Source organism: Limulus polyphemus, unplaced genomic scaffold (assembly GCF_000517525.1).
Source record: "Limulus polyphemus unplaced genomic scaffold, Limulus_polyphemus-2.1.2 Scaffold38, whole genome shotgun sequence".
In the NCBI taxonomy this organism is placed as follows: domain Eukaryota; kingdom Metazoa; phylum Arthropoda; class Merostomata; order Xiphosura; family Limulidae; genus Limulus; species Limulus polyphemus.
The window spans coordinates 1,381,640-1,409,078 of NW_013665648.1; the positions used below are offsets into that span (position 1 = coordinate 1,381,640).

A 27,439-nucleotide genomic window follows, 5' to 3' on the forward strand; every position below is an offset into this window, starting at 1 on the left:
CCTGTTTAGGGGACGATCCTTTAATTTCTAGTGCCCAGTTTTCTTACCTTTTGCTCTTTCTTACCACCTCCTTATTTATGAGGCACTTCATTGTGCACCACAAGGGTTTTCTGGAGAGGTTCATTCTCTTCTTTTCACCACTTTAGCTTATACTACTACTTCTGCTCTATCCCTCCTTACTTGGTTCCTCTGCTGTTGGGACTTGTTGAGTTGAGGTGCTCTCCTAATTAATGTTTGTCTGCCTTAATCTTATGTCTGTGATCTTTATTGGACTCCTTATCTTTTCCTGGAGGTCTTCAGGAGTGTTCCTGACTCACTGGTGACCCAAGCCGAGGTGGACTGGCATCAGTCCTGATTGTCTATTGTGGTTTCTTATTTTTCTAAACCTCACCATTCCAGCTTCCTGATCTTCTTCTTCACATCCTTCTACATCATGATGTCAGGTTTGTTGCCTACCTCATTGGTGACAATCCTGTTGGGTATGCCCCAGTAGTAGTAGCCTGTTTGTCATACTTCACCAACCTTTGGTCTGTGTTTTCAACTGACAGATGGTTTCTTCAGTTTTTCACCCATAACCTATTTCTCCATTTCTCTTCTCCTCCTCATCTTTCCTTTTCCTGTTTCTTTTCCTCATCACTCCAGTCCTATTTTCAGTGTCTTGAGGATGCAGTCTTGGATCTCTTGGCCATTTGCTCTCAGTTGGGCACACCTCTTTCAATGCCTTTGCCACTCCTCTTAACACCAACCTTTCACTCTTCTGGTCCCCAGTTCCTCATTCTTCAGCCCTGGCAGTCAATGCTCCCAGCCAAGGCTGGTCTCACCATTTTCTGTATGTTTATCCTCCTCTTTGTCACCTCCCTCATATCCTTGCTTTGATACATGATACTTCTTGTCGGGTCCTGTTGGTGGTGCCTCTTTGGCCTGCATAACCCTGGTTTCATCTGATTTGTCAGTTGGTGTCCAAGCCCCCTATTCCTCTCTCTCTTTTGTTGTAACATCACACATCTATTTTTCACCTAGGGGTATCATCCCTTCATTTTCACATGTGGAATGTATCTGATTCATTGTCTACAGGACCAGACTTTCTGATTGTATAGCCTTCTTCTTATCCCATTCCTTTTGTCTTTCAAATTAGTTTGCCTGTCAATGGAAGTGGTGAATTTTGTGATGTTAGTTCATTCACCACTCCCTTCCTCTAGGCCATCCTACATCCCACCCTTTTCCCTTTTTCACACAGTTTTTTGACCCTGGATTGTTGTTTACCACCATTACAGGTTATTAGGCAGCTTTATCAACTAAATTTTGCCTTTCTCATTACTGCCAGGTATTTTCCCACCTTGTCTTCTCCACATTGTTCCACTCCTTCCTTCTTCATCAACTCCCTTGTCATGCCCCCATGCCTGACTGAGACCTTAATGTAGTTTTACATGCTCTCACAATGGCTCTGTTTGAGCCATTGACATCATATTCCTTATACCATATTTCTCTGAAGAAATACTTCTTTCTTCTTCTTACTTGTGGTTGTAGCAGTTTAAATGTGTATGCCATCAATGCTTCCCACACTCTTTCACCATATTTATTTACTCCTCTACCCATACCAGGCCTTTTCCTTAAAACTTTAGATGTTGGGGAAGGTGATTGTTTTTTCTCTCCTATTTACCTCCCTTTGATTTCTCACCTCTGTACTCAATCGGACCCAGACCATCTTCTGTGTCTGGTTTGGGTTGCTCAGTGATACTTGGCACTAATGTCTTCTTTTTTTTTTCAGGGTTTTTATCATCATTTGTTTCTGCCTTGGGACCCCTCTTGTCCAGTTATCTCTCACCTTCTACTCTTACTGGATAGGTCTGCCAATTCCTTTGGTCCATCTATTCTTCCCTGGATATTAATGCTTGCAGACTTTTTCACATTTCATCACATCAAATTTACCACTTGTCTTACTCTCTTGTACCTCATTTTTGCCAACCCTTGGACAAGATCCTCCAGGTTGGCATATGGATGAATCTGCATATGTTTATCTCCCATTATCTTCATTTTCTGGATGTTTTGTCTCCTGCTGGATTTTAACTCTCTCCATTCACTATTCTTCATTCTGCACACTATCTTTTCATCACCCTTTTGCTTTTTACAGGATCCTGCCAGGATGTTGGTGTTGCTTCCCAGATTATGCTTATTTCTCAAAATCCTCATTGGGCCAGGGTTAATGGAAAGCACTCAGTCCATTCACCCTGGCTCTACCAGTGCTCACTGTTGAAATAAGGGGAATCATGCAAGATCACTAGAGGTACCCTTGTGGAATTCAACTAAGTTAATTGCCTGATCCAGTCCATACCTTCCTATTATGGAAAGAGCTGGCACAAGGGAAGCAACTGCCCACGTCTTTGGTTGGTGCTTGCTGGCTTTTCAAAAAGTGTTTTGTGATCACCTATTGCACTGTTTCCAGTAATAGACCTTTCTGACAGGCATCTTAATTCTACCCCTTTTCTTCAAGTTAAGCATAGGAGATCCTCAATACTTGAAAGTTCCTAGCTGCTGTGGTTGCAGACCTTGGAGAGTACCTCACTGATTGTGTACAGCACAATAAAATGGGAAGTAGTGCTGTAATGGCACTGCTTGGATAGTGCAGGTCACCCTTCAAACAACTAGTGTGCTCTCCTCCTGCAGCAGGATGAGTTCTTCACTCCTGTCTGTGCAGTTGAGTCAAGTTCAGACACATCCCATATGGTCTGATTACACCCTAGCCACACTACACTTATTGGCTCACTGACCACTTGTATGTTGATGCTCAGTTGTTTATGCAAAAATTGTGCCCATCCCTGCAACACATCAGGGTTCTTTTGTCTTTCCATTTTTCTTTCTGTGTGAAGAGTATGCCCAGATCGAGACGAGATGCAGTCTTCCATAGGTGTGCCCCTATGGAATCCTTATCATAGACTGTCACAATCCATGAGCTTTCCCTTCAGGCCCTTTCTGAAGGGGGCTCATCTAGGTTTAATGTTTGTCCACCTGCCCCTCCACCATCTCAATGTGATAATCTAGCTGTTCTGGTGTGGAAGTGAGGTATAGTCTCAGAAGTTAACATTTTTCTTTCCTGAAGATGTATTTCTGATAAATACTCACCTCTCACACCTTCCAACCCATCCTCTCCCCTTCCAGTACACTTTCTTCTTGCCTCATCTAAGAATGAAATTATTTTGAGCACAAGTGCATAGGGGGGAGCAACTATGCAAGGAGATTGAGTCTTCCTCCTATTGGTGGAGAGCTATCATCACATGATGACATCATCATGCAATAGTGTAGTTCATGTCATACACATGTTTCTTAGGTGGTCGTTAGCTCAAGGCTAGTGCCATGTGCAAATCTCATAGGCATATGCATGAGAGATCAAGCTATTGTGTATGTGGAGGTATCTTGGGAAATAAATTTTTGGATAAGGAAAATCTTAACTTCAAAATAATGATGTGCTACTTGTTTAACTCAGAAGTACTATTCTATATTGTAATTCAAATTGGGTACATTACCTGTGATGACCGTTTGTGACAAATGTATGAATATTTGTCCACTCATGTAGTGCTCACAATACTCACCGCTACAAGATGAGCATGAGTGGAGGAGGAGGTTACTGTGATTGTGGAGATGAAGAAGCATGGAAAGCACATGCGTACTGTGAAGTGCACTTACAAGGAAAGAGAGAGGTATTTGATAAATGTTTAGTAAATCTATTTCCTGTTGATGAAAATAACTGTGAATGTGTATTTCTCAAATTCTTGGAATACCTCTTGCATTTTTTAATTGAAAAATAACCATTAATTTAGAAGAAAAAAATTAGATTTTTATGACATTGGCACAGATAATTCAATACTATTTGCATTAAGAGATAGAATTCTTGTTTTACAGATGTCTTCTGATTCAAGTCCTATTGAGCGACTTCCTTTGGATCTCATTGAGCGAATACGGATTCTTATGGGGTTTGTTTTATCTTACTGTCATGAGATGTTGACCTGGGAACAGCCAATTTCTCAACCTTCAGATCTTTGTCCCTCAGGGTTTGACACGGCCAATGAAGCTCACGAGACGTATGCTACAATGCTGTTTAATGATGAAATACATACATATGATCAGGTCAAAATTAACCTTCTATCTATCAATATGTGTAAAATTTGTATATAGCCTTTTAACTATGAGATGATGATACATATCAAAACTTAAGATACTATCTTCATATTAAAAGCACATCTTTTTTAAGACTGATTAATCATTGAAAAAAAAAAACAATTTGAGGGTAGTTTTTTTATATTTCAAAAATGTTTATTTTGTAAATATGCCTGAATCATGATACTACAATATTTAAGAGGAAGTATTACAGCATAAGTTCCCAAAGCTAACAATTTTCTATGGTTTAGCAGAATTTCTGAAAATAGATTTATCTGTTAAGTAAATTCAAGTTTGAGATAACTACAAGTTTTAAAATGTACCAACTAGATGTAATCATTTTTAAATACAGAAAGAAATATGAAAGAAACTTTTGTTCATGCATTAAGAAATATATAAATTACTAAGAATTAGCCATTACTTTAAGAACTTACAATGGCATGTTTCCTGAAATTAGTTTTGGTTATTTTCTGTTAAATCAGAGCAAGTGTTTAATTTAGCATGTAGTTAACAGCACTATAAAAACTTTCTCGTACACTTGTATAATGCCACAGAAAGTTAAGCTCAGCAAACATTGAAAAATCTTTGCAAAACTTCAGAAAACTAAAAAAATCCAAAGCAGGTTGATGAGCCTAATTTTTAGGCTTATCTATGAAAAACTTTAGTAATAAAGAAGGATATTTGTATCATCATACAAAAGTGATATCAAAGAATTATTCTCTCATTTAAAGTTTATCCTCTAGCTTTTATTGTGAAAGTGTATCATTTAATTATTAGTCAAAATGGGAAACCTGTAGGGTGAATGTGCTAATAACCATCTAATGCTTGTTGATGCCACATGCATAATTATTGTGTTTAAAAATTTATTTAATATATTTCTGTGGTCTTCTTTCTCCATTTATTAAACTGTCATTTGTTCACACGTATGATCCGTCCTTTTATGAAGTTTGAATATTATTAATCACATGTGCATGAAGTCAGTCCAATGGGCTAATCCTGTATTGGAGAAGGAATGTTGACTGTAATTCCAAATTTATTATGTATATCTACACAAAATGTGGCAGACTTTGAGTAAAATGAAATATCCTGTTGTACACAATAAATCTTGTGTTACAAAAGTATTTATTTTCAAGATATGTCTGTAAATTGATAACACCAGTCTGACAAGTTTTAGTTCATGTGAAGAATAAAAATACTTTGTTCCATCCTAAAGTTTGCATATTGTATTTGCATAACCTCCAGAACTTTTGAACTTCACATCTACAGTATTTTTCAGTATACCTATGAATTTTATCTGGTATTTACTCTCCTCTACCTTTAAGTTCTCTAAATCAGCAATGGAAGGTAAAATGAATAGTTGATAAATCTGATATCAAATACATAATACTGTGTTGAATGTCACTCTGTAAAAGGTTGTGGCATGAGCACTTGACCTTAACATGTACACATAGGGTTAATGAAGACAAACAAATACAAAAATGTATTTAGAACCATTTCATTAACTTTTTCAATGTATTAGTATGGGCCATGTAACCTCTTTCTTTTATTTACTGACAAAGAAAAACAATTTTAAATATATTTCAACTAGTATTAGAGAAATCAAAACTAAGGATATGCTACATGGATATATATTACAGTAAGCAATGTTATCTTATTTGTTAATTTACTGTTCTTATAACTCATTACAGCAGTATTTATTCTACATTATTCATACGTAAAAACATGTCTGTGATAATAAATTCAACCGAAAATAAGTTGGTAAATCTGTGTAAGGCAAATTTTGACTTTAGGTTCTTATACTTGTGTAATCCATTCTTATTTCAGGTTATTCACACTTTAAATCGAGCTATTGAGTGTACTGAAAAGGAAGCCACAGACTATGCGACGATGATTGATAGAGAAGGAAGAAGTATTGTTAAATGTGGTAATTTTCAGAGCTGTAACCAAGTTCGTAATATAATTGAACGCACCAATTCACGCTCGGGGAGAAAACCATTACGGGTTGTGGTGATGCACAGTTCTGTGATAGCACACCAAATCTTTGCTATGAAGTTGTTATCTTGGCTGAAACAGATATTGTCTTACAGTGAAGGTAAATATTTCATAATGTATTGAACCTTTTACAATTACAATTATAGAACAAAACTTGTGTGTGTAAGTAAATGTTTGTATTTACTTCAAAGTACATGCACTGTTTGTTTCTGATTTAGTTCTGTAAATATTCAGTTTCATTTTACCGATTTTAAAAGATAGTTCAATTTTAAAGGAATATGAATAAGGAATTAAAACCTAGTTTTTGTATTAAACAACAAAATGCTTATTTTTGTGGATTACTGTTAAGTAGCTGTATTTTTTATCATAAATATCTCTTTTTATGGTGGTTAACAACAGTGACTTCACCCAAGCCAAAACTGAACTGCATCAAAAAGCATATTTACGTCATATCTATACCTGCATTTTATGAAATTGGTTTCTTTAAATATTAAGCAGGGTATCAATATTAAAAACAAAAAATAATTACTTTTTTGTTCAGTAGAATTAATACTTTCATTTTTTTTGTAAAGAGTGTTTGCATTAAATTCTTCACCGTATGTGCTTTTACCCAAATGTAGATGATGTTGTTATTAGAAGCTTGAAGTTGAGAAAGATAAATCCTGACATACATTTCACAGTAAAAGTGTTATGGAACTTTTTCTGTCTTATTTAAAGCTGGGCATTAGTTGAATTTGATAATCTATTAATCATTGGGTCCATTAATTTGTTATATTCAATTAATCAATTCTTCTCACATGAGACTTTGATAGTTGGAATCATTTACAATATTACTAATCAGAAATATCAATTTTGATTAGTTGATTATTTTCTTCAGTCATGAAACTAATCAACTAGGCTGGACACCCTTGAATTCGTTGAAAACAAAAATGACAATATTTTGATTACACGAGTAGTTGGGATAATTGAAAACAGTAATAATCAAAAATATTACATTCAGTTATCTCAGTTTTCATGACATTCATCAATTTAATCAAAATTTTGATTAATCAATGTAATTGATACTTGTAGTTAGTCAATTATTTGAGTTCATGCCCATCTCTTTCTTGTTGGTCAATTTAAGTAACTTGACTTACTCAGGCTATTCATACAGTGTTACTGCAGATTTTGAGTTCCTGCATTTTGTTCTTTAAGTTAAAATGTATTTTATTTTGTGACAATCTTAACCAATAAAAATCATATAAAAAAAATGTTTTAAATGATTTATTTAATCTTGATAATGAGAGATTTGCATTATTTGCAATACTCATCCTTTTTTCCAAACTTTCAACTGTTTTTTTTTTCTGTGTGGTTTAATATTTATGTTTTATATGCATTTATTTCTTTGACTAGATATTCCACCAAAGATGCATTGTTCTATTTAAAGTAGTATGTCTCAGGAAATATCATGAATGCACTGAAAATAAAATTGTTTTTACAAAGTGGGAACTAAGGCCTTGATAATATATCATAATAACTTCTAATTTTTCCAGTGTTGTTTCTTTTGTATTTAGGCTTTAGTTGTTTAGGTGTTGTTTATATTGGTAAAAAGCTTGTGTAATTTTTTATTTTGTTAGTATGCTTAACTACTAGATAAGTCATGCCAAAAATTGATTACTAAATCTGTGTTTAATTTTGAGAGTGCTTTAGTTTATTGGGAGTAAATCAACTGAGAAAGTTTTTTTTGCTAGAAAGTACCTGTACATATGACTGTAAATTTAAGGTAAAAGAAAACTGACCTAAATTATATTTGACAGAATATTAAAATTGCTTAAATTATTTAATGTAACATACTTTGGTACGTAATGTTAGAGATAGTGTGAATGACATTATGATTTAAGTTTTTAAATGTACTTTGGCTCTTTGTAGTGTCATAGCTTGGAAATGGTATAATGTATGAAAGTAAAATTGGGAGATATTATTATCAGTACATGGGTGACAATATTACTTTGTGTTCAATGTGCCTCCCTCATTCTCAAATATAGCACCTAGTTGAGAAATATTGTTGAAAGCAGCTAGTCACAACATGTCCTGTGGAATGCAGTTGACATCTCATTAGATTGATCCCTCAGCATGGGTAATGATTGGATAGCATCTTGGTGAACCTTGAAGTTGCCACTTAACAGTACACTGGTTTAAGAGCTGCCTTTTCTTGTGGAGTCTTACTGACAGTTCTTGTAGCCAGCATTCAAGTGATTTCAGTCTCTTTTAGCATTTCTTTTTATTTGATTAATTATGCATATTATGTCTCCAATTAAGTACCATAATGGAAACATATATTAATTTCTTTTATGAGCTCCATTTGTCTCCCATGTTCAAATTTTTTCATTTATACATTGTAATGTTTCTCAGCTGCAACACTGTAAAGTGACCAAATGACTTTATGGTATCCCTGTATTTCATATAATTTCCTTTTGTTCTTGTTACTGTTTTTGTTTTCATTTAAATTGAAAAAAAACCTTTTTTTTTCTTAGCTTTTCGTATTATCTTCAGCCAAGTAATGATGGAGTCACCAACACCAGGTTCTCCATTATTAGAAAGTATAATGTTATCTGACACTCAGCTGTGGAAAGCTGCTCGTAATCAGTGGCATCAGCTTTTTATTAGTGGAACACTGATGGACCAACAGTGCAAGAAGACTTTTGCCAGGATATTTACCCATAATTACCCACTTTTGATGAAAGATTTTATTGCTGATGACCATGAGCATTCAGTGTCAATTACTTCACTGTCTGTTCAGATTTTCACTGTCCCTACACTTGCTCATTATTTGATCATGGAAGAAAATGCTATATATGTTCTACTTAGAACATTTTTGACAGAATGTGAAAGAAATCGTATAGATGGGAAATTGTCTTTTGAAAGAAGTCAAAACATTGAATTGTTTCGACGTTCCCAGTTTGTTCTTTTTGACCTTAGATACTTGTTAACTGTTAAACCAAATGAATGGAATACTTCACTAAGAAAGAATTTCCTTCATGGTATTCAACAGTTACTTAATTTCCTAAGCTGGATGCAAGGTATGGACTCTGTGGTAAGACAAGTAGGTCAACATGTAGAATTTGAAGCTGAATGGGAAACTGGTGTTAACCTTCAGTCCAAGCTTGTTCCAGTAATCACTTTGGTCCTAGATTGGTGTGGATCTGATCGTGTTGTCTTAGTTAAAGCTCTTAGAGCTGCCCTAAAGCTTCTAGAGAGCATTCAAGGCAAGATGACTACCACTGTTCGAGAAGTTGCAGACCATTCATCTTCTTGTATTGAATATGATGTTTCTTCTATGCCTGTTACTATTCACTTGCCTCTGTCAAGGTTTGTGGCAGGTTTGATTCTCCATCTGCCAAAGTTTGATCTAACTTACAGTTCACCAGAATTTCTCATACGCAACAAACCTGGTCCTGAGGAACTAATGGAACTTCCTTTACGAACACAGGTTATGATAGCCCAGTTCAGAGCAGGAATGTGGAGGAGAAATGGATATTCATTGTTGAATCAAGTATTTTTCTATCATAATGTTCGACTTCGTGATGAAATGTTAGATCGTGATATCATGATGCTTCAGATAGCTGCTTCTCTGATGGAAAGTAACAAGTTTCTTATTCATCTTCTTAACAAATATGGGCTATTGATATGGATTGGAGATACTTTTGATACCTCACAGCGCAGGACAGAGGATGAGTATACAAGACAAACTGCTACTATTGCTGAAGAATTTTTGGGTTTACTCATTATTATCATATCTGAAAGGTACTACCCAGGTGTTGGAAATGTTACTGAAAGAGACAGAGTTAAAAAGGAAATAATTCAGTTGCTTTGTATTGAACCCATGACGAATAGCCAACTTTGTAAGATGTTACCGAAAGACCCTAACCATGAAACTGGAATGGAAAATGTTGTTAACGAAGTAGCAGACTTAAAAAAAACCACTGATACTTCCACTGGTAAATATGAATTGAAACCAGAATTTTACTCTTGCTTCAATCCATTTTTTTATCACTACACTCGGGAAGAGCAATCCAAAGCTGAGGAAGTCCAGTTAAAAAGGAAGAAACAAACGGGAGAAGAAGAATGTTGCCCTCCTCCATTGCCTTCAGAATTTTCTCTTCCATTTTCAGTCATCATTAATCTTCTACAGTGTGATGTAATGGCTCACATAATGCTTGTGGTATTAAAGAGAACACTTAATCTTCATAGCACATCATATTCAGAAGGTCAATTTGAGAAAGTTTTACATATAATAGGTTTAGCTTTGCATGAAGAACAGCGACAGCAAGAACAAAAAGAGGAAGGAGGGTTCTTTCAGTTTACAAAAATGGCAGAAAAAAAAGGCATTCTGGCTGACTTAGAAAAATGCCAAGGGTCTCCACGTGTAGAAGCACACAAGGATCTGTTAAATTGGACATTACGAAAGTTTCGTTCATTGCAGAGAAGTGAAGGAAAGGCTATGGAGGTGGATGTTGAATTTCCTCCTGAAAATACTGCTTCTACTAGTAGAAAACGAGATAAGAAACAAAATGCCCAGCAAGCTGCAGCTCGGCGAGCTCGAATTATGGCACAAATGTCAGCCATGCAGAAGAACTTCATAAAACAACATGCTCAGTTGCTCAAAGAGGTCGATGCTGAAGAATCATCTAATCAAACAGAATCTGATATTTTTGTACTCGAGGAGAGCAGTGATGATCCTGTAGCCTTAGGAAACCTTCAGAGAGGAAAAGTAATCTCTAGACAAACACATACCTGTATTCTGTGCAGAGAAGAACAGGAAGCCAGCTTGACTGGAAGAACTCTTGTAATAGGTGCATTTGTTCAGAGATCTACAGTCTTATCTAAGAACAGAAATCATAGATTAGAGGATCCTAAAGAATTTAATCCTCTCTTGATATCAGCTGATTTATTCTGTGGTCCACACACCAGCACATGTGGCCATGTTATGCACAGTGATTGTTGGCAAAAGTTTTTTGAAGCAGTAGTTGCAAAAGAAAGGAGGAGACCTGTTAGGTGAGTTAGTGCTTCTAGGTATTAAAATATGTTGATATATTTTGTAATGATGGTGTGTTTGATTACTGGGAAAAATCATTGAGTGTAAGAATGAATAACATTGTTTTTTTGTCTTCATCACAAGTTTTTGAAGCTCCGGTTATGAAAACCAGAAAAATTATTATTTTGATGCACATCATTCAAAATATTTATAGTTAGTACAGTCTATTCTGCATAAAACTCCTCTAAAACAAGTATTTACATTTTTGGAAGCTTTTTTTTTTTCATTTTAAGTAAAACTAAATTTATTTAATTATTCATGATTCTTTTCTCACACATTTAACAAGAATTAAAAAGTTTTATGTTTTTAGGTATGGTCGTCATGTGAGTTTCAACGTAGATAAACAAGAGTTTTTGTGTCCTTTATGTGAGTGTCTTTGCAATACAGTAATTCCACTGGTGCCTCCAATCACTACTTTGATTGTCAATAACACAGAGAAACCAAACAACATTAAAATAGATGATTGGTTGTTTAGTCATCGAAAAGCAGTGGAGAAGCTTCAGGTTCAGAGATTTAGAGCTCTGCCGTCTAATGGTAAGTACAATGTGTATTCAGCTTTTTACTTATTGTTCTTTATGGTATGGAAAGGTAGTGCTTGATATATAGGTATTTGGTTCTCTTAATGTTCAGTTGACAAAATAATAAAATAAAAAATATAATCGTAGTTTATACAAACATAGATCATATTTATTAAGTAAAACTGTCATGATAAGTCTTTCAAGGAGGCTGTCTACAAACAAGTAATACCTGACAATATAACTAAGGTGCTTGTTTGGGTACATCTTGCCCCAAGGGCAAAACTGTGCCATTGAATTAAATAATTATACGAAATGAACTTCTTCCGCACACTTAAGAAGAACAATTTCAAAGTTGAAATTCATTAAATAGAAAGTTGTATTTATTTATCTAATTTTATACACATATATAAAAATTTAAAATTTTGATTGATTACAGTGCACTATTAATGAAAGCCTCAATACTTCTGAATTTCCTGAAATTTTTCTGAGCATAATATGGCACTCATAGCCCTCTAGGTGGAAGGTTGAAATAATTTTGAACATTGTAATTCAATACAAAAGTAGTTTTATTGATTTAAACCAATTATTGTTTCTCAACCTTGGTTGTCATGGTATGAATAAACTGTCTGTATCTCAGCTCTGAGAAGTCATATACTTGTGAGCTAAACAAGTAATTAAAGCTCTTTTTAAGTGCTTCAGCCAATAAGGCTTCCAATTCTCTAGAAACCTGTGTATATATCAGAACAATGTGATAAAAACTTGGTGTTATGTTGCTAGAGGGAAAGATCTTTATGAATAACTTCTGTCACAATCTTAAATCCTGAATTTTTTTTTAATTTTATATTAATTTCAATTATGATGTTTCAGTGTGATTGGAAAAGAAATTTTTTTCTTGGGACAAGATGAGATAGAGAATTGCTAGGCATAGTTATATCATTTTGCACTCAACCATACCAACTTTTTTTTGCTGTCTTAGGCTACTGTTTGTTAGGTTGTGTTTACATTAGGCCTTATCATCCTAAATAACTGTTTGAATTGCCAAAGAAAATAATTGAAAAATTATGTAAAAATGTATGTAGATAAATATAAACTGTGTTTGTAACTTATCACATTTATTGAATGTAACCTTCTGATCAACAATTAAAAAAAGCAAGTAAGTTTACTTGAAACTTTGATATGATAAAAATATTTTTATTTACACCAGTGATTGTAAACACAGTGAAACTGCAAGATAAGATAAAATTTACATTATTATAGATAAGTATTTTTAATTGTTTCTTAAAAAAAACATTTTACAGTGAATTTTTTTTTTACTTTTCAAATATGCAAATGCATATCAATATCACATATAAAAATATTATATTTTATTTCTCATAAGCTACTAAGCTACATAATCTGTACAAAATTCCTCTCAAGTTTCAAACAGTTGCATCTTTTGTTTTTCAGCGAGATAAAACCATACAACAGATGCATAAAACTGACATCCCTGGGCATTTAACCCATTCACTGCCAATAGGAAATATATCTCCTAGATATATTAAAAGGGTTAAAGAGTTCCAAAGCTATCTGTTAATAAGTATTAATTACAATCTCTTGTAGTTATCTACTAACAATAAGTGTTTAAGAGCTAATCATAACAGTTATCAATTGAAGGCAACTTATTAACAAGTAAAAAGTTACCTACTGAGAAAAGTCGTTGGTTACTATGTAAGGAACATAATACCCAAAGGAAAGTTTCTGTTATGAAGTAGGTCGTACTAATAATTATACTTTAAAAAGAAGCTCACCAGTACTTGACAGTCTTATTTATTTCTGGATTTAACTTATTAATGGCATAGGCCTCTTTGATTCATAAAACATGGTAATTTTAGGCAGTTCCAATAATTTTAAAGTGCTCAATAATTGGAAGTGCTGAAAATGACTATGCTTTACAAATTAAATAGACCTTGGCCATTAAAATCTTGAATCTGGAATTAAATAGGCAGTCAAACTTCTTTTGAAAGTATAATAAAAATTAAACATTTAACAACTACTGATTATTTGTCAAGATACCTAGGATAAATACATAAGTATGTAACTTTATTACATCGAATTGTGCTTATTCAAATTTTGTGTTATTTTAGATGATCAAGGAGAGAAAATCCTTTATAGATATAAACCAACTCCTCTTAAGGAGGTGATGGCTTCTCTCTCAACCGATAGTAGTGAACAGTTCCATTCATTGTATGCAGTTTATGCTCAACAGTGTGCAGCTGGTAACAACTTCCCAAACAGCCTGCTAGACATGATGAGAGTTTTTTCTCAAGCTACTTACATGGTATGAACATTAAACTGGATCAGGATAGTCCAGAATTGGTACACCTTAGAATCCTAAGAATTTTCTTTTATTGTATAGGAAGCTTGAGAATTATTCAGTAGGTTTCTCTTAGGATATGAAATTTTTTTCAAGACTATATGTGGAGTGATTAATATATATGATATTGCATGAAATTTCTCTTTTCTTTATTCATTCAATGTGTGAGGGTATTAGGTACACAGGTTTCAGGTGTCTAAAAGTAATAGTTTCAGTGGCAAGACAACTCTGACAATCTTCTGCTTTTTTTTTTCTTGTCTACTTGTTAGCTAAGTAAGAATGTACAATGTTTAGTGATGTGCCATTTTTGGACCAGTGTGTATTTATTCAGTCGTTACTGTTTCTATATTTTATCTTTTTTTTTTTTTTAAGACACTTCAAGTAATATCTTTGTATAGTATATGTACATTTTTGTGTAATTGTAATAGTATTTTAATTAATTAATCCATGTAATTAAATGTATGTATTTTAAACATTTTTTCTACTGCATACTTACTGTTTTTCTTTTAATGTTTTTTTTTATGTATTCTAGAACTGAGGGGTGTGATTACTTATGAGCAGCAATAACATTAATTAATGTCATGTAAACTTATTGATTAATTGAAATTAATTGTTTGTATTATAACTATTTTTGATAATCCAACAGTCAATTAATCAAAATTGCAATTACATTGATTATTTTAATTATTCAAGTAATTAAAATATTGCTATTATGTTTGTTGTTAAGCACAAAACTGTAAAATAGGCTATCTGTGCTTTGCCCAAATTTAGCCTTGTAAGCTGTTGGATTTTATTTTTTTTTTACTTCAACTTTGCTCAGCTTTGATAGGGACTCATGATTTGAAGGTTTTGGGTTTGATTCCTGTTGCCACCAAACTTGCTTACCTTGTTTTTATAATGGAAAAACTATTAAAGTTATTTGCCACTGTCAGTAATTTTGAACTGCTGACTAGAGGGAAGACAACTGTCTGGCAGCACTTGCCACTAGTTGTTTTTTATTTTTTTGTGAACTGATAACTAGAGGGAAAACAACGTTTTTTTTGTATTGTTATTGGTTTAAGGTTTTTCTTATATGTTACATATTCTTTGTCATTTCACAAAGTATGTATGGTACCCCTATAGGTTATTAATTGTGAAGTTGAACATTACTTATAAAGATACAGAGAATATATTTATATATGTGTATATGTTGTTTCTCTATAGGTAGGACTTGAAGCTCATCCTAATCCAGATGATGATAGAGTTCCTCTTATGACTTGGTGGTCTTGTGCTTATACAATTCATTCTATAGAATGGCTTTTGCGAGATCAGAAAAAATCCTTGTTTGGTGACCTGTCGTCTCGTCGAGCACATTGCATGCAGACTTTGGTGCGTGTTGTAGGAGCCAGTACCTCCATCTTTGATGCTCAGGTTGTGCGTAACCATTGCGTGAGTCTTTTACAATACCTTCTGTTGGCAGAAGAACATTCCTGCAGTTCTAGCTGCTGCCTGGAAGTAGATGCCTTCACTTTGCTGGTGTTTGTGTGTCTTTCCATGCCTGTTCTTTTCACAGCAGATGATCATGAAAGCAACAGTGGTTTGACATTTCCTGTAGGTGGTGTGAATGAGCTTTATATATTGCACCTGGTGTTAGTGTTTCATTTGGTGCAGATATTTCTTAGCATTGATTTTCCTTTTCTTGAAGAGGCTGAAACTAGTGAAGCTCAACACAAAGAGACATCGGAAGAGGTAGCAGTTTGCCATTTCTACATTGAGGTCTTGACTGCAGCAGGAGTAGAAAACTGTAAAAATCCTGTGAATGCACAGAAGCTACTCAAAACTATTCACCAGGCTATGCTGCCCTTTCTCCGCTGCTCTGCACTTTTCTTTCATTTTCTTACTGATGTAGAAGCTCCTAAGACTCTGGCTGGTATGCATAGTGAAGAATACCAGTTTCAAGCACTGTGCTGGTATCTTGGTCTTTCAACTCGATTAAATGAAATATTACAATCTCCTTCACTTCGACAGCTAGCCTTATGGTAAGTTCCTAAGCATTTTATTTTAAATATTTATGTGTTTTGCAAACCATTTTGTAAAATACCAAAAATAGTGAGTTTTACCACTTTCAGGGAATTTCACCTCTCAACAGTAATTCTGAACTAGAACAAATAGTAAAAACAACCCTGTTTTAAAATATTTCTCACTGCTAAATACATCTGCACTAAAGAGAGATTTAGAGTCAGCAGTATTTCCAATACTACTGAATTCCGTAACTATCATGAACCATGATAGTGGTTCATAATAGGGACCTCATAGGAATTTGCTCAAAACTGATACAACACATTCAGGCAAAAACCACCTTAAAAAACAGACTTATTCTTGAAACAACACTCAATACCTATATTTCCAATAATTATAACCACCCAAATGTTGATAATAAGCAAAGTAAATGATTTCATGATTGTTAAACAAAATCAAAGTTTGCTCATGTGTTCATGTTATTGTTTCACAAACTTACAGCAAAATCAACTGGGTATTTTGCATCAAAACCTATACATATACTATATGAAGTGATCTGAATGTCCATGACCTATTTAAAAGTTGATTATTTTTCATTGAAAGTTTATTTACATGGTTTGTAACTACGTAATATATGCGATGTGGTTGTGAGCGGCTGTCTTTGTAATTGACGGTTTTTAAACTTGTGTTTATACGAAACTTCAGTCACAAAACCACCTGGCTTGGTAAATAATGTTTGAGTGGAAAAAAAGCCAACACAGCAATAAATTGTTAAAAAACATGTAACATTCAATTGAACACATATGCACACATGTAGCTTAAAATTATTCACCATAAATGAACACAAAAAAAAAACTTAAGAAACAAGATTAGTAAAATTTGTTATTTTAGAAATGGGGGGTATAGGGATCGTCAAACAAATACAGAAACAAGTTGAATCGAGTGCAAAGATTACATTTTCAAGCCTACAACTAGGGACTCAGAAAAAAAAAGTAAACAAACTAGGCTGGAAATAGTATCTACATTATTTTCTCAAGCTACAATCCCTATTTTGGTTCCAAGTCTACAGTACATATCAATTTTAGTGGAGTCAAATAGGTATTTGTAGTTAAGAAAATAACGTAAGAACTATTTCCAATATTGTATGCTCACTTTTTTTAAGAGTCCGTAGTTGTAGGCTTGAAAATATAAACTTTGCATTTCGATTCAACTTGTTTCTTTACTTTTTTGATGATCTCTATTCCCACCTTTTAAGTCAACAATGTTTACTAATCTTGTTGAAAAAAAGACTACTGTCTACAAGGGATAAAGGTATGTAATATTTAAAAAAAATTGAAAACTTCAATTATATGATTTGAATTAATTGCTTTCAAAGAGACTTCATAATTGATTTTTTTTTGCTTCAATCCAACCCAAGTAAGACTTGTTAAGTCTTTTAACACTTTGTTGTTTTTTTATATGAAATGTTGAAGAAATTACAAACATAATAAGATAAAATTTTACAACATAATTCAGGTTGTAACTAGATGTGTTGTAATTCTTTTTTATCTTCACTTTTTGTGGTAGTGATTAGATGTGGCATTTATTAATTAAAGAAAAAAATCAACGTTGTCAGTAGCTTAAGTTTTGCACTAGTAGCTTCACTATTTAATCGTGAAATTGCATTGCTACGAAAAAATTACTATGAATGTATGTATGTGTGTGTTTTAATAATTCAGTTTTTGTTAATCGGTAGAGACATCCGATTTGGAATAATGAGCAGTTTCTAGTAGCTATACTATTAAAATAACTCTACTTTATAATTCTGGTTTTCTAAATATTCATTCACAAAATGTAAAAAAAAATCCTGTGACAAAAACTGCATATTGACGTTTGTTATGAAATATTGTCCATAGGTCCCTTTGTAAATGAGTATGTCAAAAATGTTTCAATATACTTAAAGTTAAAATACTTATCATATAAGCATGAATTAATTGTTTTTTGTTGTTCAACTTGAAATGGCAAATGAACTGACTTGTAAATTAATATGCACTGAAGTTGTGTTATATTGTTAACGCTTCAAATATGCATAAATATTTTTATATTGTTGTTAAATATGAAGTAATACATTTATCTGTTCTTACATATCAGAATCACAATGTAAGGTGTCTTATTTTTGTTATTTTAGAATTATTTAAAGGTATGTATGATGTACTGATTTGTTCATAAGTTACATTGTCATATGTTCAATAGCTGGGCTCGTCATGCTCAAGTGTACAGTATGGTTAACCAAGAAACCTTACAGATGGATGAAGAAGACGCTCCACCTCCTAGATCGATTGTTGTCAAGCATCCCATTTCAATCAATCAACTTGTGTGCCTGCCTTCTGATTATAGTGAACTAATCAATAATGTTTCTGTGTTTACTTGTCCAAATTCTGATGGAGAAGATAGCCGATCTCCCACTATGTGCCTCGTTTGTGGCCAGATACTCTGTTCTCAAAGTTACTGCTGTCAGACAGAGTTAGAAGGGGCCATGGTTGGAGCATGTACTTTCCATGTGCAAGTTTGTGGTGCTGGAGTTGGAATCTTTCTAAGGATTAGGGACTGTAAGATACTTCTCCTTGTTGGTAAAACTAAAGGTATAGTATTACAGTTTAAACTACATACAGTTTGGCATGCATTGATATCTGAAAAATACTTTGTTAATGCATTATGGTATTTCGTGCATATATTCTAAACATCAACAGAAACATATAAAATGTTATAGTCAACAATTAACTTACTTTAGAAACAATACTATGGGTTGATTAATAACATTGTTGCTCAGTCTTATATTTATATTTTTACATTTTCTTTACCTTTGTACAGTTCTTCTGTAGAATAATGATCATAATGGATATTTTTATTTCATAGTGTATTTAATACAGATTACAACATGGCTTTAGAGACTGATCGACTATTACACTAAGATCCCTTTCCTTCATAACACTATTAAGGTTATTCCCATCCAAATTTTACTTATAATTCAAATTATGATAATCTACATGAATTATCTTGCATTTTTTATAATTAAAACCCATCTGCCACTTATTTGCCCAACTCACTAAATGATCAAATCCTTTTGTAAATCAGCAGCATCCTCCTCACAGCTAATAACACCCAAGACCTTAATATCATCTACAAATTTAAATAATTTATTGACTCTTCATTTATCTGTGTCATTGATGTAAATCAAAAAGAGCGCAGGTCCTAAGACTGAGCCCTGAGGTACCCCACTTGTGACATTAATCCAGTTTGACTGAACTCCATTTGTAACAACCCTCTTCCTTCTTCCATCCAGCCACTCTTCTATCCAATTTGCTAACTCATCCCCCTCACCTATAGAGCTAATTATTTTTACAAGCCTTTTATGTGGCACCTTGTCAAATACTTTCTAAAAATCCAGATACACCAAATCTACACCCTTACCCTCATCTACACAAGCAGTAACCTTGTATATTGGCTTGTAAGATAAATCAGGAAAACAATTTTGATGGTAGAAAACATTTATTGACAGCAAATGAGTTACTTTTACGGCTGGTTTTAATAAAGAAATCATAGAGAATAACTCTTAATCAGACTTCTTCACTTAATATGTTTGTCTGAACATTCATTTATTGTTGAGATTTTACTTGTCACTTAGCCAGACTGTTGCTGATTTTTGTCATAGTCATTTTATTCCAACCATACTGAATACCTTGTTGAGAAAAGAATAGATAAAATCCACTTATGTCAGTATTTTTCTTCCAAAGTTTTTGTATACATAGAGCACGTTCTTGAATCCTACAGTCGTTGAAATTTTAGTCGAACTAGAAGCTATGGATAACTAATTATAACATTTAAAAAGTTGGAAATTACATTTGTTACAAAAAATAGTGCTGCTGAAGGTATATCATGTGTTAAAATGAGAACAAAAAAAAAACAGTCAACAACGTGTTTAATGTTGTTGTAATGACAAGCTTACAGTGTAAGAGTTAATAGTTTGTATTGTTAGTGTGAAACCTTGATTGTGTAATGAATATCTGTGTTCATAGTACCCCACTTGTCTTACTCTCACTTTCTGTTGCATTTAATAAGGTTTTATAATATTTTCTAGTCAGTTGTTACTGATAGTAATAACGATATACAATAGAAAGTATTTATAGTTGAATTTGACATTGTGAAATTTCATTTATTAATTTAAAACAAATTGGTAAGCTGAAGAACATGTATGTAATATATACATATTATATAGTACCAATTAACTGAGTGCTGTTATTATTTTTTTAGAATTTTGTTAGTATTAATTTTAATATTTGATTCAAATTTCTGTTTTAAATTGCATGAATGGATTATTTGAAAGTAAAATTACTACAGTGAAGTAGATTGAAGATCTTTAGTAAGTTAGGACCGTACTGCCTGATAACAAAGTAAACACTAAAAATGCCTATTAACTTGTTATGTTACTGGTAAATTATCAGTCTTCAAGTCTTACATTTAAATGATGTGAGGTTGACTAATTTATCAGGAACATATTTTACAAATGAAAACAAACATTTGTGTCACACAGAGTGGAGAGACGTACTGGTTTTGCATTGTTTCTTCTTTATTCCCTTTTGTTCTTCTTTCAAACACTTTCTATTTAACCATCGTTCCTTCGTTTCTTGGCAGTTTGACTGAAACTTGGTAGGATTATACCTTGGTCCAATAAGCCTAGATACTTTTTCTTTTTTTTTTTCTAGTTTTAGGTTTAAAGTTAAAGGATGGGACAGCCTAGATGGACCAATAGGTCCCTTGTTGCTTAAATATTATGTCATGTTGTAATAATAATTCATAATTGTGTGGCAGCTAAGAATCGGTAGAATTATCGATGTACTGCTGTCTATGATGATGATAATGTAAGATGAAAATTGACACAAATATAAGTTTTCATGCAACCAACATATTGACATAAAAAAGTTGGATTTGCGTGTTTTGAATGTTTTTAGGGGGTTTAGCACTCACAAAAAAAGTGTAATTTTGGGGTTCTTGGTCAATTACTTAGCCATATTTTGATCAGTTTATGTGGGATTTAGTACAAAGATACTTTTTATACAGATCCCAAACAGATATGTAGACCGTTTTGAAATTTTTATCTTTTCCTTGATTTTTAGTGAGGAAAGTACAATTTGGGGTTTTCATGAGCTATTCATGCATATGTAAACCAACTTACATGAGATTTGGTACAAAGATACCTTCTTGATAGTCCTAAGAAGTGATATAGACAGTTTTTGATTTTTATGTTTTTCATGATTTTTCTGGTGTCAGAATTGGTTATGTTGGGAGTGCATGGTGGAAACATGTTACATTCCCCTGAAAATGTTGAACTGTTTGTGATCTAGTGATTACCATGTCAGACTGTGGATTGGGGATTCAAGGTTCAAGTTTTGATATATTCCTGAATATGCTTCATACATTCTGATTGCTCTACCACTGGTCAGTAGTTCTAAATTAGGGTTCTCTGACATGGTTGATTAGCCCACGTTTTGTAAATAATATGCCATTCAGGTTGAAAGTCCCAAATAGCAAAATCTTTGAAGAAACTACCTTCAGATATCTAATCCAAATATCTTAATGCTTGTTTCTATATGCCATAACCTTCTATAATAAAGTTCAAAAATTTTAAAACACTATGTACATATATATATATTATATATATATATATTAGAATAAGTTATGAAACTAAGTTTTAATCAGTATAGCTTGGCTAATAAGTTCTTTTTTCTTTAGGCATATTTGCTGATCTACTTCTTGTAACATGTTTACATGCAGGCAACTTCCAGAAATGTTGTGAATAAAATTGTTTTTATGTGATTTCATTTTGTACTTTGTTTTCTTTTTCCTTTGCTTAATTGTAGTATCTGCCCTATGTATCTCGATGTATCTACACCTTTTCAACCTGAATCTTTTTTACAATGTTTCTGTATTTCTTTTTTTTTTCTTCTTCAGGGTGCTACATGCCCCCTCCATATGTAGATGAATATGGTGAAACAGATCAGGGACTGGTGCGTGGAAACCCTCTTCACTTGTGTAAAGATAAGTATAGAGAACTGCATCGCCTGTGGCTTTCCCATGGAATACCAGAACAAGTGTCTCATACTTTAGAACAGTTGCCTGCTCTCACCACAACCAACTGGTTCCTTCTTTAATTACAGCTTAAAGTCTAAACCAGAACAGCCTTTCTTCTTTTGTACACTATCAAGAGAGAAAGCATTTCTGTTACCTCTCTCATCAACATGTCCTTACTACAAAATTTTCCTGAGATTTTTTGTTCTTGATAATATGAAAGACATATTATTAAGCATGGATATCGAGAACAATGAGAGGCAACAGCTTTAGGGTCATTATCTAAAAACATAAAAATATAAAAAAGTGTTTTTACCAGAGACAAGCTGGAGATACCAGCAAATATTTACACAGAATTCACAAGTTATGACTGTGAAAATCCATAGAATTACTTTTTCTATAGGTATGGTAACGTGTTTTAACAAACATATTGTTTTTATTTACCGTTTATCAACACATAATCAGTAAGTTTTTACGAAAAATGTTTGACATTTATTGCTTGTCTTGTAGAGCAACCACTGAAAATAACATCTTGAAGTTTGCAATTCTGCTCTTTTGTCTAATTGGTATTTCTTGATGAAACAACTCATCATCAATACATAGTGTAAACCAGATATGACAATGAAAAAAGTACGTGGATTGTTTTATCTTCTCTTATAGACTGTATTATAGTAAGTACCTGATTTCTTTACTTGAGTCTTTTACAATTTATCAAACACTTTTATTGCAAACATTTTGTTTTAATATTCAGTGCATTAATATAGGTTTAGGTATATGACCATGATAGCTTGTCTTTAGTCTTGAGTCATTAAAACATATAATTACAGGTGTACACTAAATATTGCATCATTGTTAGGTCTTTTTAAAAGTGACTATCAGTATAGTTTCAAGAGACTCAGTATAGTTTCCACACAACAGAACACATAAGTCAACAAGCTTTGGCTCTCATCATTTATAACTGTAAGTGTATCTTAAAATGTGCTTCTTAACAGGTATTTTAATACTAACTTTAGGTACAATTTCTGTATCCCATAACACATACTTTTCTAACAGTTTTGCTTTATCTCATTTGGAAGTATAGTTTCTGTGACACTATATATATATATATATGTGTGTGTCTACAAGCCCTTGGTCTTTTTTCGGTAATTGTAAATTCACTTCCCGTATACAATGACGTACATTTCAGCAAGCTTTCATACTTCCTCGTAGTGATGATAATTTTTTTTTTTGCACATCTTAATATTATATATACTTGTATATTACCTTTGACTCTTCCCATCTGTATATACAGTTTCTGCACACCATAATTTATTAGTACACGCACTATGCTTCATAGCATTTCACTAGTAAAGGAACAAGGTTAGATATGAGTTGTATCTGTACATTATTCTTCATACTTACATGTCTGTATTTCAGATTCAAAATGCTACATACATGATCTGGTTTTAAAAATATCTGTAATGGTGGGCCTCTCTGCCTTACATAGTATTTTATCTATTTTCCATTTTAAATTTATATAAACTTCACATTATATTGTCTTGAAAACTGACATTTTCTTGTTGTTTGAATCCTGATCACAAATGTTTTTTTTTCCCTCTGTAAATCTCCTTGACAGTTCATACATCCATATCATTCTGTGATGAAAAGGTCTGTAACATTAAAAAGTAAAAAGTTCCTTTACCACATGATTTTCTCTAGGTGAAAGCAGAGTAAGTATGAAGTGTTATTTTTTGTTAATTTTTTTCCTTCTTATTTAACTGAGTTTTCTGAGCATTTAAATTTGGATATGTAATATGTGGTTTGCAGAGCTTCTTTTTTTATTTGTATGTATGTTTGCATATATGTTATTATCTACAAAATATTATTTCATAGTTTTTTTGTTTTATTTTTTTGAAAAGCTAAGGTAGACAATATAAATTTTACAGGGTTAAAGGAAAACTTGCATGCTAATATCTTCGGTAAAACATGTATGTTAAATTTGTCAAATGGATACATATATGCAAATGTATTAATTTTGTTAAAAGTTTTACATACATGCTGTTTCTTTTTGCAGTTCTAAAACTTCAAAGAAACTTATGTAGCCTGTAAGATAATTTCATGCAATTGAGTCAGGTTTTTTAGTGTAAAGGATAAGAATATATTCTTGTACATGTTGGTAAAAATTGCATTAAAAATTATTGTAAAATTCTCATTACTGCATGTGTTCAAAATAAAATGGCTGTCGGAAGTTTGGACTGTTGTTATACAGGGAGGGAAAAAGTTACTATATATATTTGGTATTGTATGGTTGGTACTAAAGAAAATATTACAAAGACAATTGAAACCAATTTAGTAATTGTTTATTTTAGAGTAATAGTTAGAAATTAAACTATGCTCTAAACAATAATACTGTGTAGTCACTTTTGCCCCACCCTATATAACTGGAAAGTACTTCTACATGTAAGGAAGGAAGGAACCTCAATGATGTTTTATATTAAGCAAAATTCATGTATGTTAAACAGGAAAACCATATTCAAAGATGTAAAAATTTTAGGTAATGTCTTGTTAATTGTAAGACATTACTATTATTTAACTTAAATTATTATTCCTAAAACTGTCTTATTGCATATGAAGTATTAAGGAAATAACTATTGAAAGTTTGACCAACCAGACAGTTTTATTGTGTTTTTTTAATTTAGGTAAAAGTAATATGTTTTCTTCAAAAATTTAAGTTTCTGAATTTCTAAAGATTTATTTTTCTTATTTGATAATGTATGGGCATCTCATATCTGGTTGTCAAAGTAGAGTGTAATTTCTGTAAACATGGAAGTCTCACTAGAAGCATTTTGCAAAAGTTCAAAGATCATCATTCTAGAAGTATAGAATAACATAAAAGGCAATGTTACAATGTCTAGGTTGTTATGTAAAAGTGTTTAGCGTGTATACATCCAGAAAAAAGAAAAACATACCTTTTTTATTTAATTTCACTGTGGGCTGAAAAAAATGTATTTTGTAATTGGAATTGTAAAGATTTGTAGAAAATAAATGGTAATACTGTTATTTTTCACAGCAAAGCTCAAGAATTTCTATTGAATGGTTTATGTGGTAAGTACACACTAAAGCTGAATAATGAAAACAGTAGGTGTACTTATGTTTTACTAGTATCAAACTAATGTGTTACAGGAATTATTTCTCCAGTATAACCTATCATTCGAATGTCTTGTGTTTCCTAGTTAATGTATAGTGATAAAATTAGAATTGCTTGTAACTATGATATTTTATATATTGCACATGGGTCCTTGCAATGCATTGACTGACATATGACTTGTGTTGATTAATACTGACCTAATACAGTGTAGATTTATCTGCAATGTCTTGATTATCAAATCTATAATTATTATTTTATATCAAAGGAATTTTCATTTTTGTTATTACTTAGCGATATAGAGTTATTATACCTGAAATCTTGTTTATCATAGATAAATGTGAATAATGATGCATTTTATTCAGGCTGCTAAAAAATAGGAATAACAAAATTTAAACTGGATAAGGACAATACTCGATGACAGAAAATTGACCTTAATTGAAATTGGACTGTGTAAAAACTGTAGTGGAGGTGGGGAAAATGTAGTTTTTCGGTGTGTTTATATGTAGGTATAACAAACAAAATCTGTAGAATTAATATGTAGAAATCTTATTTAAAGTTACTTTGCATGGTATTTGAATAAAATATGTTGAAAACATTTTGCACTTCTCTCTATAAGTTTTATGTGTGTTGCTCTTACATCAAAAATTTGCACTTACTCTGCAAGAATGATTACAAAGCAGTTGTAGCTGAAGTTGTGAGTGTTAATGTGTGTTAAAGCTTGAAAAATGTATTCATGCTGTAAATAAAATGAAAAAAAAATGAAAGGTCTTTCTCATGTCTTTCTTATCATAAACAAATGAGTGTCAGTTACATAGTAAACTTTTATATATTTCATAGAAAAATAAGTGCAAGTAGAATAAGGCTTATCAACTGTGAATTATGATCTTAGTTTATAGGTAATACGACTGAATACAAACCATATAACAATACTAGATTTTAAACAAAGCAACAAAACAAATTAGTATTCAAAACTTGTTAAGTAGAAATAGGAGTACTACTTAATATACTACACATTTTAGTATAAACTAGCAAAATTCTATGAGGCAGAAATCTTAAACCATAGGTAAAGCAAAGAATTTTGCATACTGAAATGTAAAAGTTAAGTAGTAGGTGATGATTCCAGGAGCTGTGTTGACAGGCATTGACCCTTTGTGTGAAGGTTAGCTGCCTTGAAGGAGAGAGGTCCTGGGCTCCTTTATTGACATTATTATTGACCCCTCGTGTGAAGGTTGGCTACCTTGAAGGAAGGAGGAAGAGAGGTCCTGAGCTCCTTTATTGATGCTACTATTGGCCTTCGGGTTGTATACTTTCGTATTAGTTCTTCATTTGTTGTTTTTCTTAGCTACATTATACAATGCTTAGTTCCCCAGCAGTCTCATTCTGTCTGAATGTTGATGAAGACCTTCTTCGGTTGCCAATTCCACCTTACTTAGTGCAGAGGAGGTAGATGTTCTGCCTGTAGAGTTATGACAGATTTGATATAGGGGCTTCTTATATGACTATGTGAGTTTCCTTGTTTAGCCTTGCCTGGTACATACATCCTTGTGATGGTATTACTGTGCAGTTGATTTATATTCTGCCACCTATCTGGGGACCAACTACTGTGAATTTTACATGGTACTGATGTGATTCAGTTGCAAATATAATAGTGATACTATTTGTGGCAGGGTAGAGTGAATGAGACCATTAGAGTACAACTAGGTGACAATCTTCAGCTCTATTGCTGCAACTTTCAGTACACTTATATTCTTGGTAGTTTTGGTTAATATGATGTTCATGTGGATGGTAAACTGTAATTGTCTGTCAAACGTTACTCTGATGTACTTCAATGTTTTTTCCAGAGGGATGACAGTGCCTCTAAAGGATTGTGATGGTTTGTCCTCATCAACATCTGTTGAACTTGGCAGTAGTTTTGACAGGATTTTTGACCATTCCTGTTTCATTGCACCATTTGCTTGCTTACCCTTATAAGAGATGTTTGAATCTTGCTTTTGATTTCAGCATTGCTGGAGCCTCTGCTAGGGGCAGCATGGTCTAATGGTTAATGCTTTGGCAGTAGTTTTGACAGGATTTTAGACCATTCCTGTTGCATTGCACCATTTGCTTGCTTACCCTTATAA

At 32.9% G+C, this 27,439-nt stretch overlaps 1 protein-coding gene across 2 annotated transcripts in view; it reads left to right on the forward strand.

Moving 5' to 3' along the window:
* Window positions 1-26,073, forward strand: part of LOC106461415 (E3 ubiquitin-protein ligase UBR2-like) — a 44,992-nt gene extending 18,919 nt beyond the window's left edge. For both annotated transcript variants that reach the window (XM_013921237.2, XM_022388572.1), the window contains exons 3-11: window positions 3,572-3,695; window positions 3,898-4,122; window positions 5,977-6,244; window positions 8,658-11,178; window positions 11,529-11,752; window positions 13,860-14,053; window positions 15,293-16,107; window positions 18,320-18,708; window positions 22,076-26,073. In XM_013921237.2, coding sequence (XP_013776691.1) covers window positions 3,572-3,695; window positions 3,898-4,122; window positions 5,977-6,244; window positions 8,658-11,178; window positions 11,529-11,752; window positions 13,860-14,053; window positions 15,293-16,107; window positions 18,320-18,708; window positions 22,076-22,275 — 4,960 coding nt within the window. In that variant the 3' untranslated portion in view covers window positions 22,276-26,073. The remainder of the gene's footprint in view (window positions 1-3,571; window positions 3,696-3,897; window positions 4,123-5,976; window positions 6,245-8,657; window positions 11,179-11,528; window positions 11,753-13,859; window positions 14,054-15,292; window positions 16,108-18,319; window positions 18,709-22,075) is intronic.
* Window positions 26,074-27,439: the final 1,366 nt, after the last annotated feature.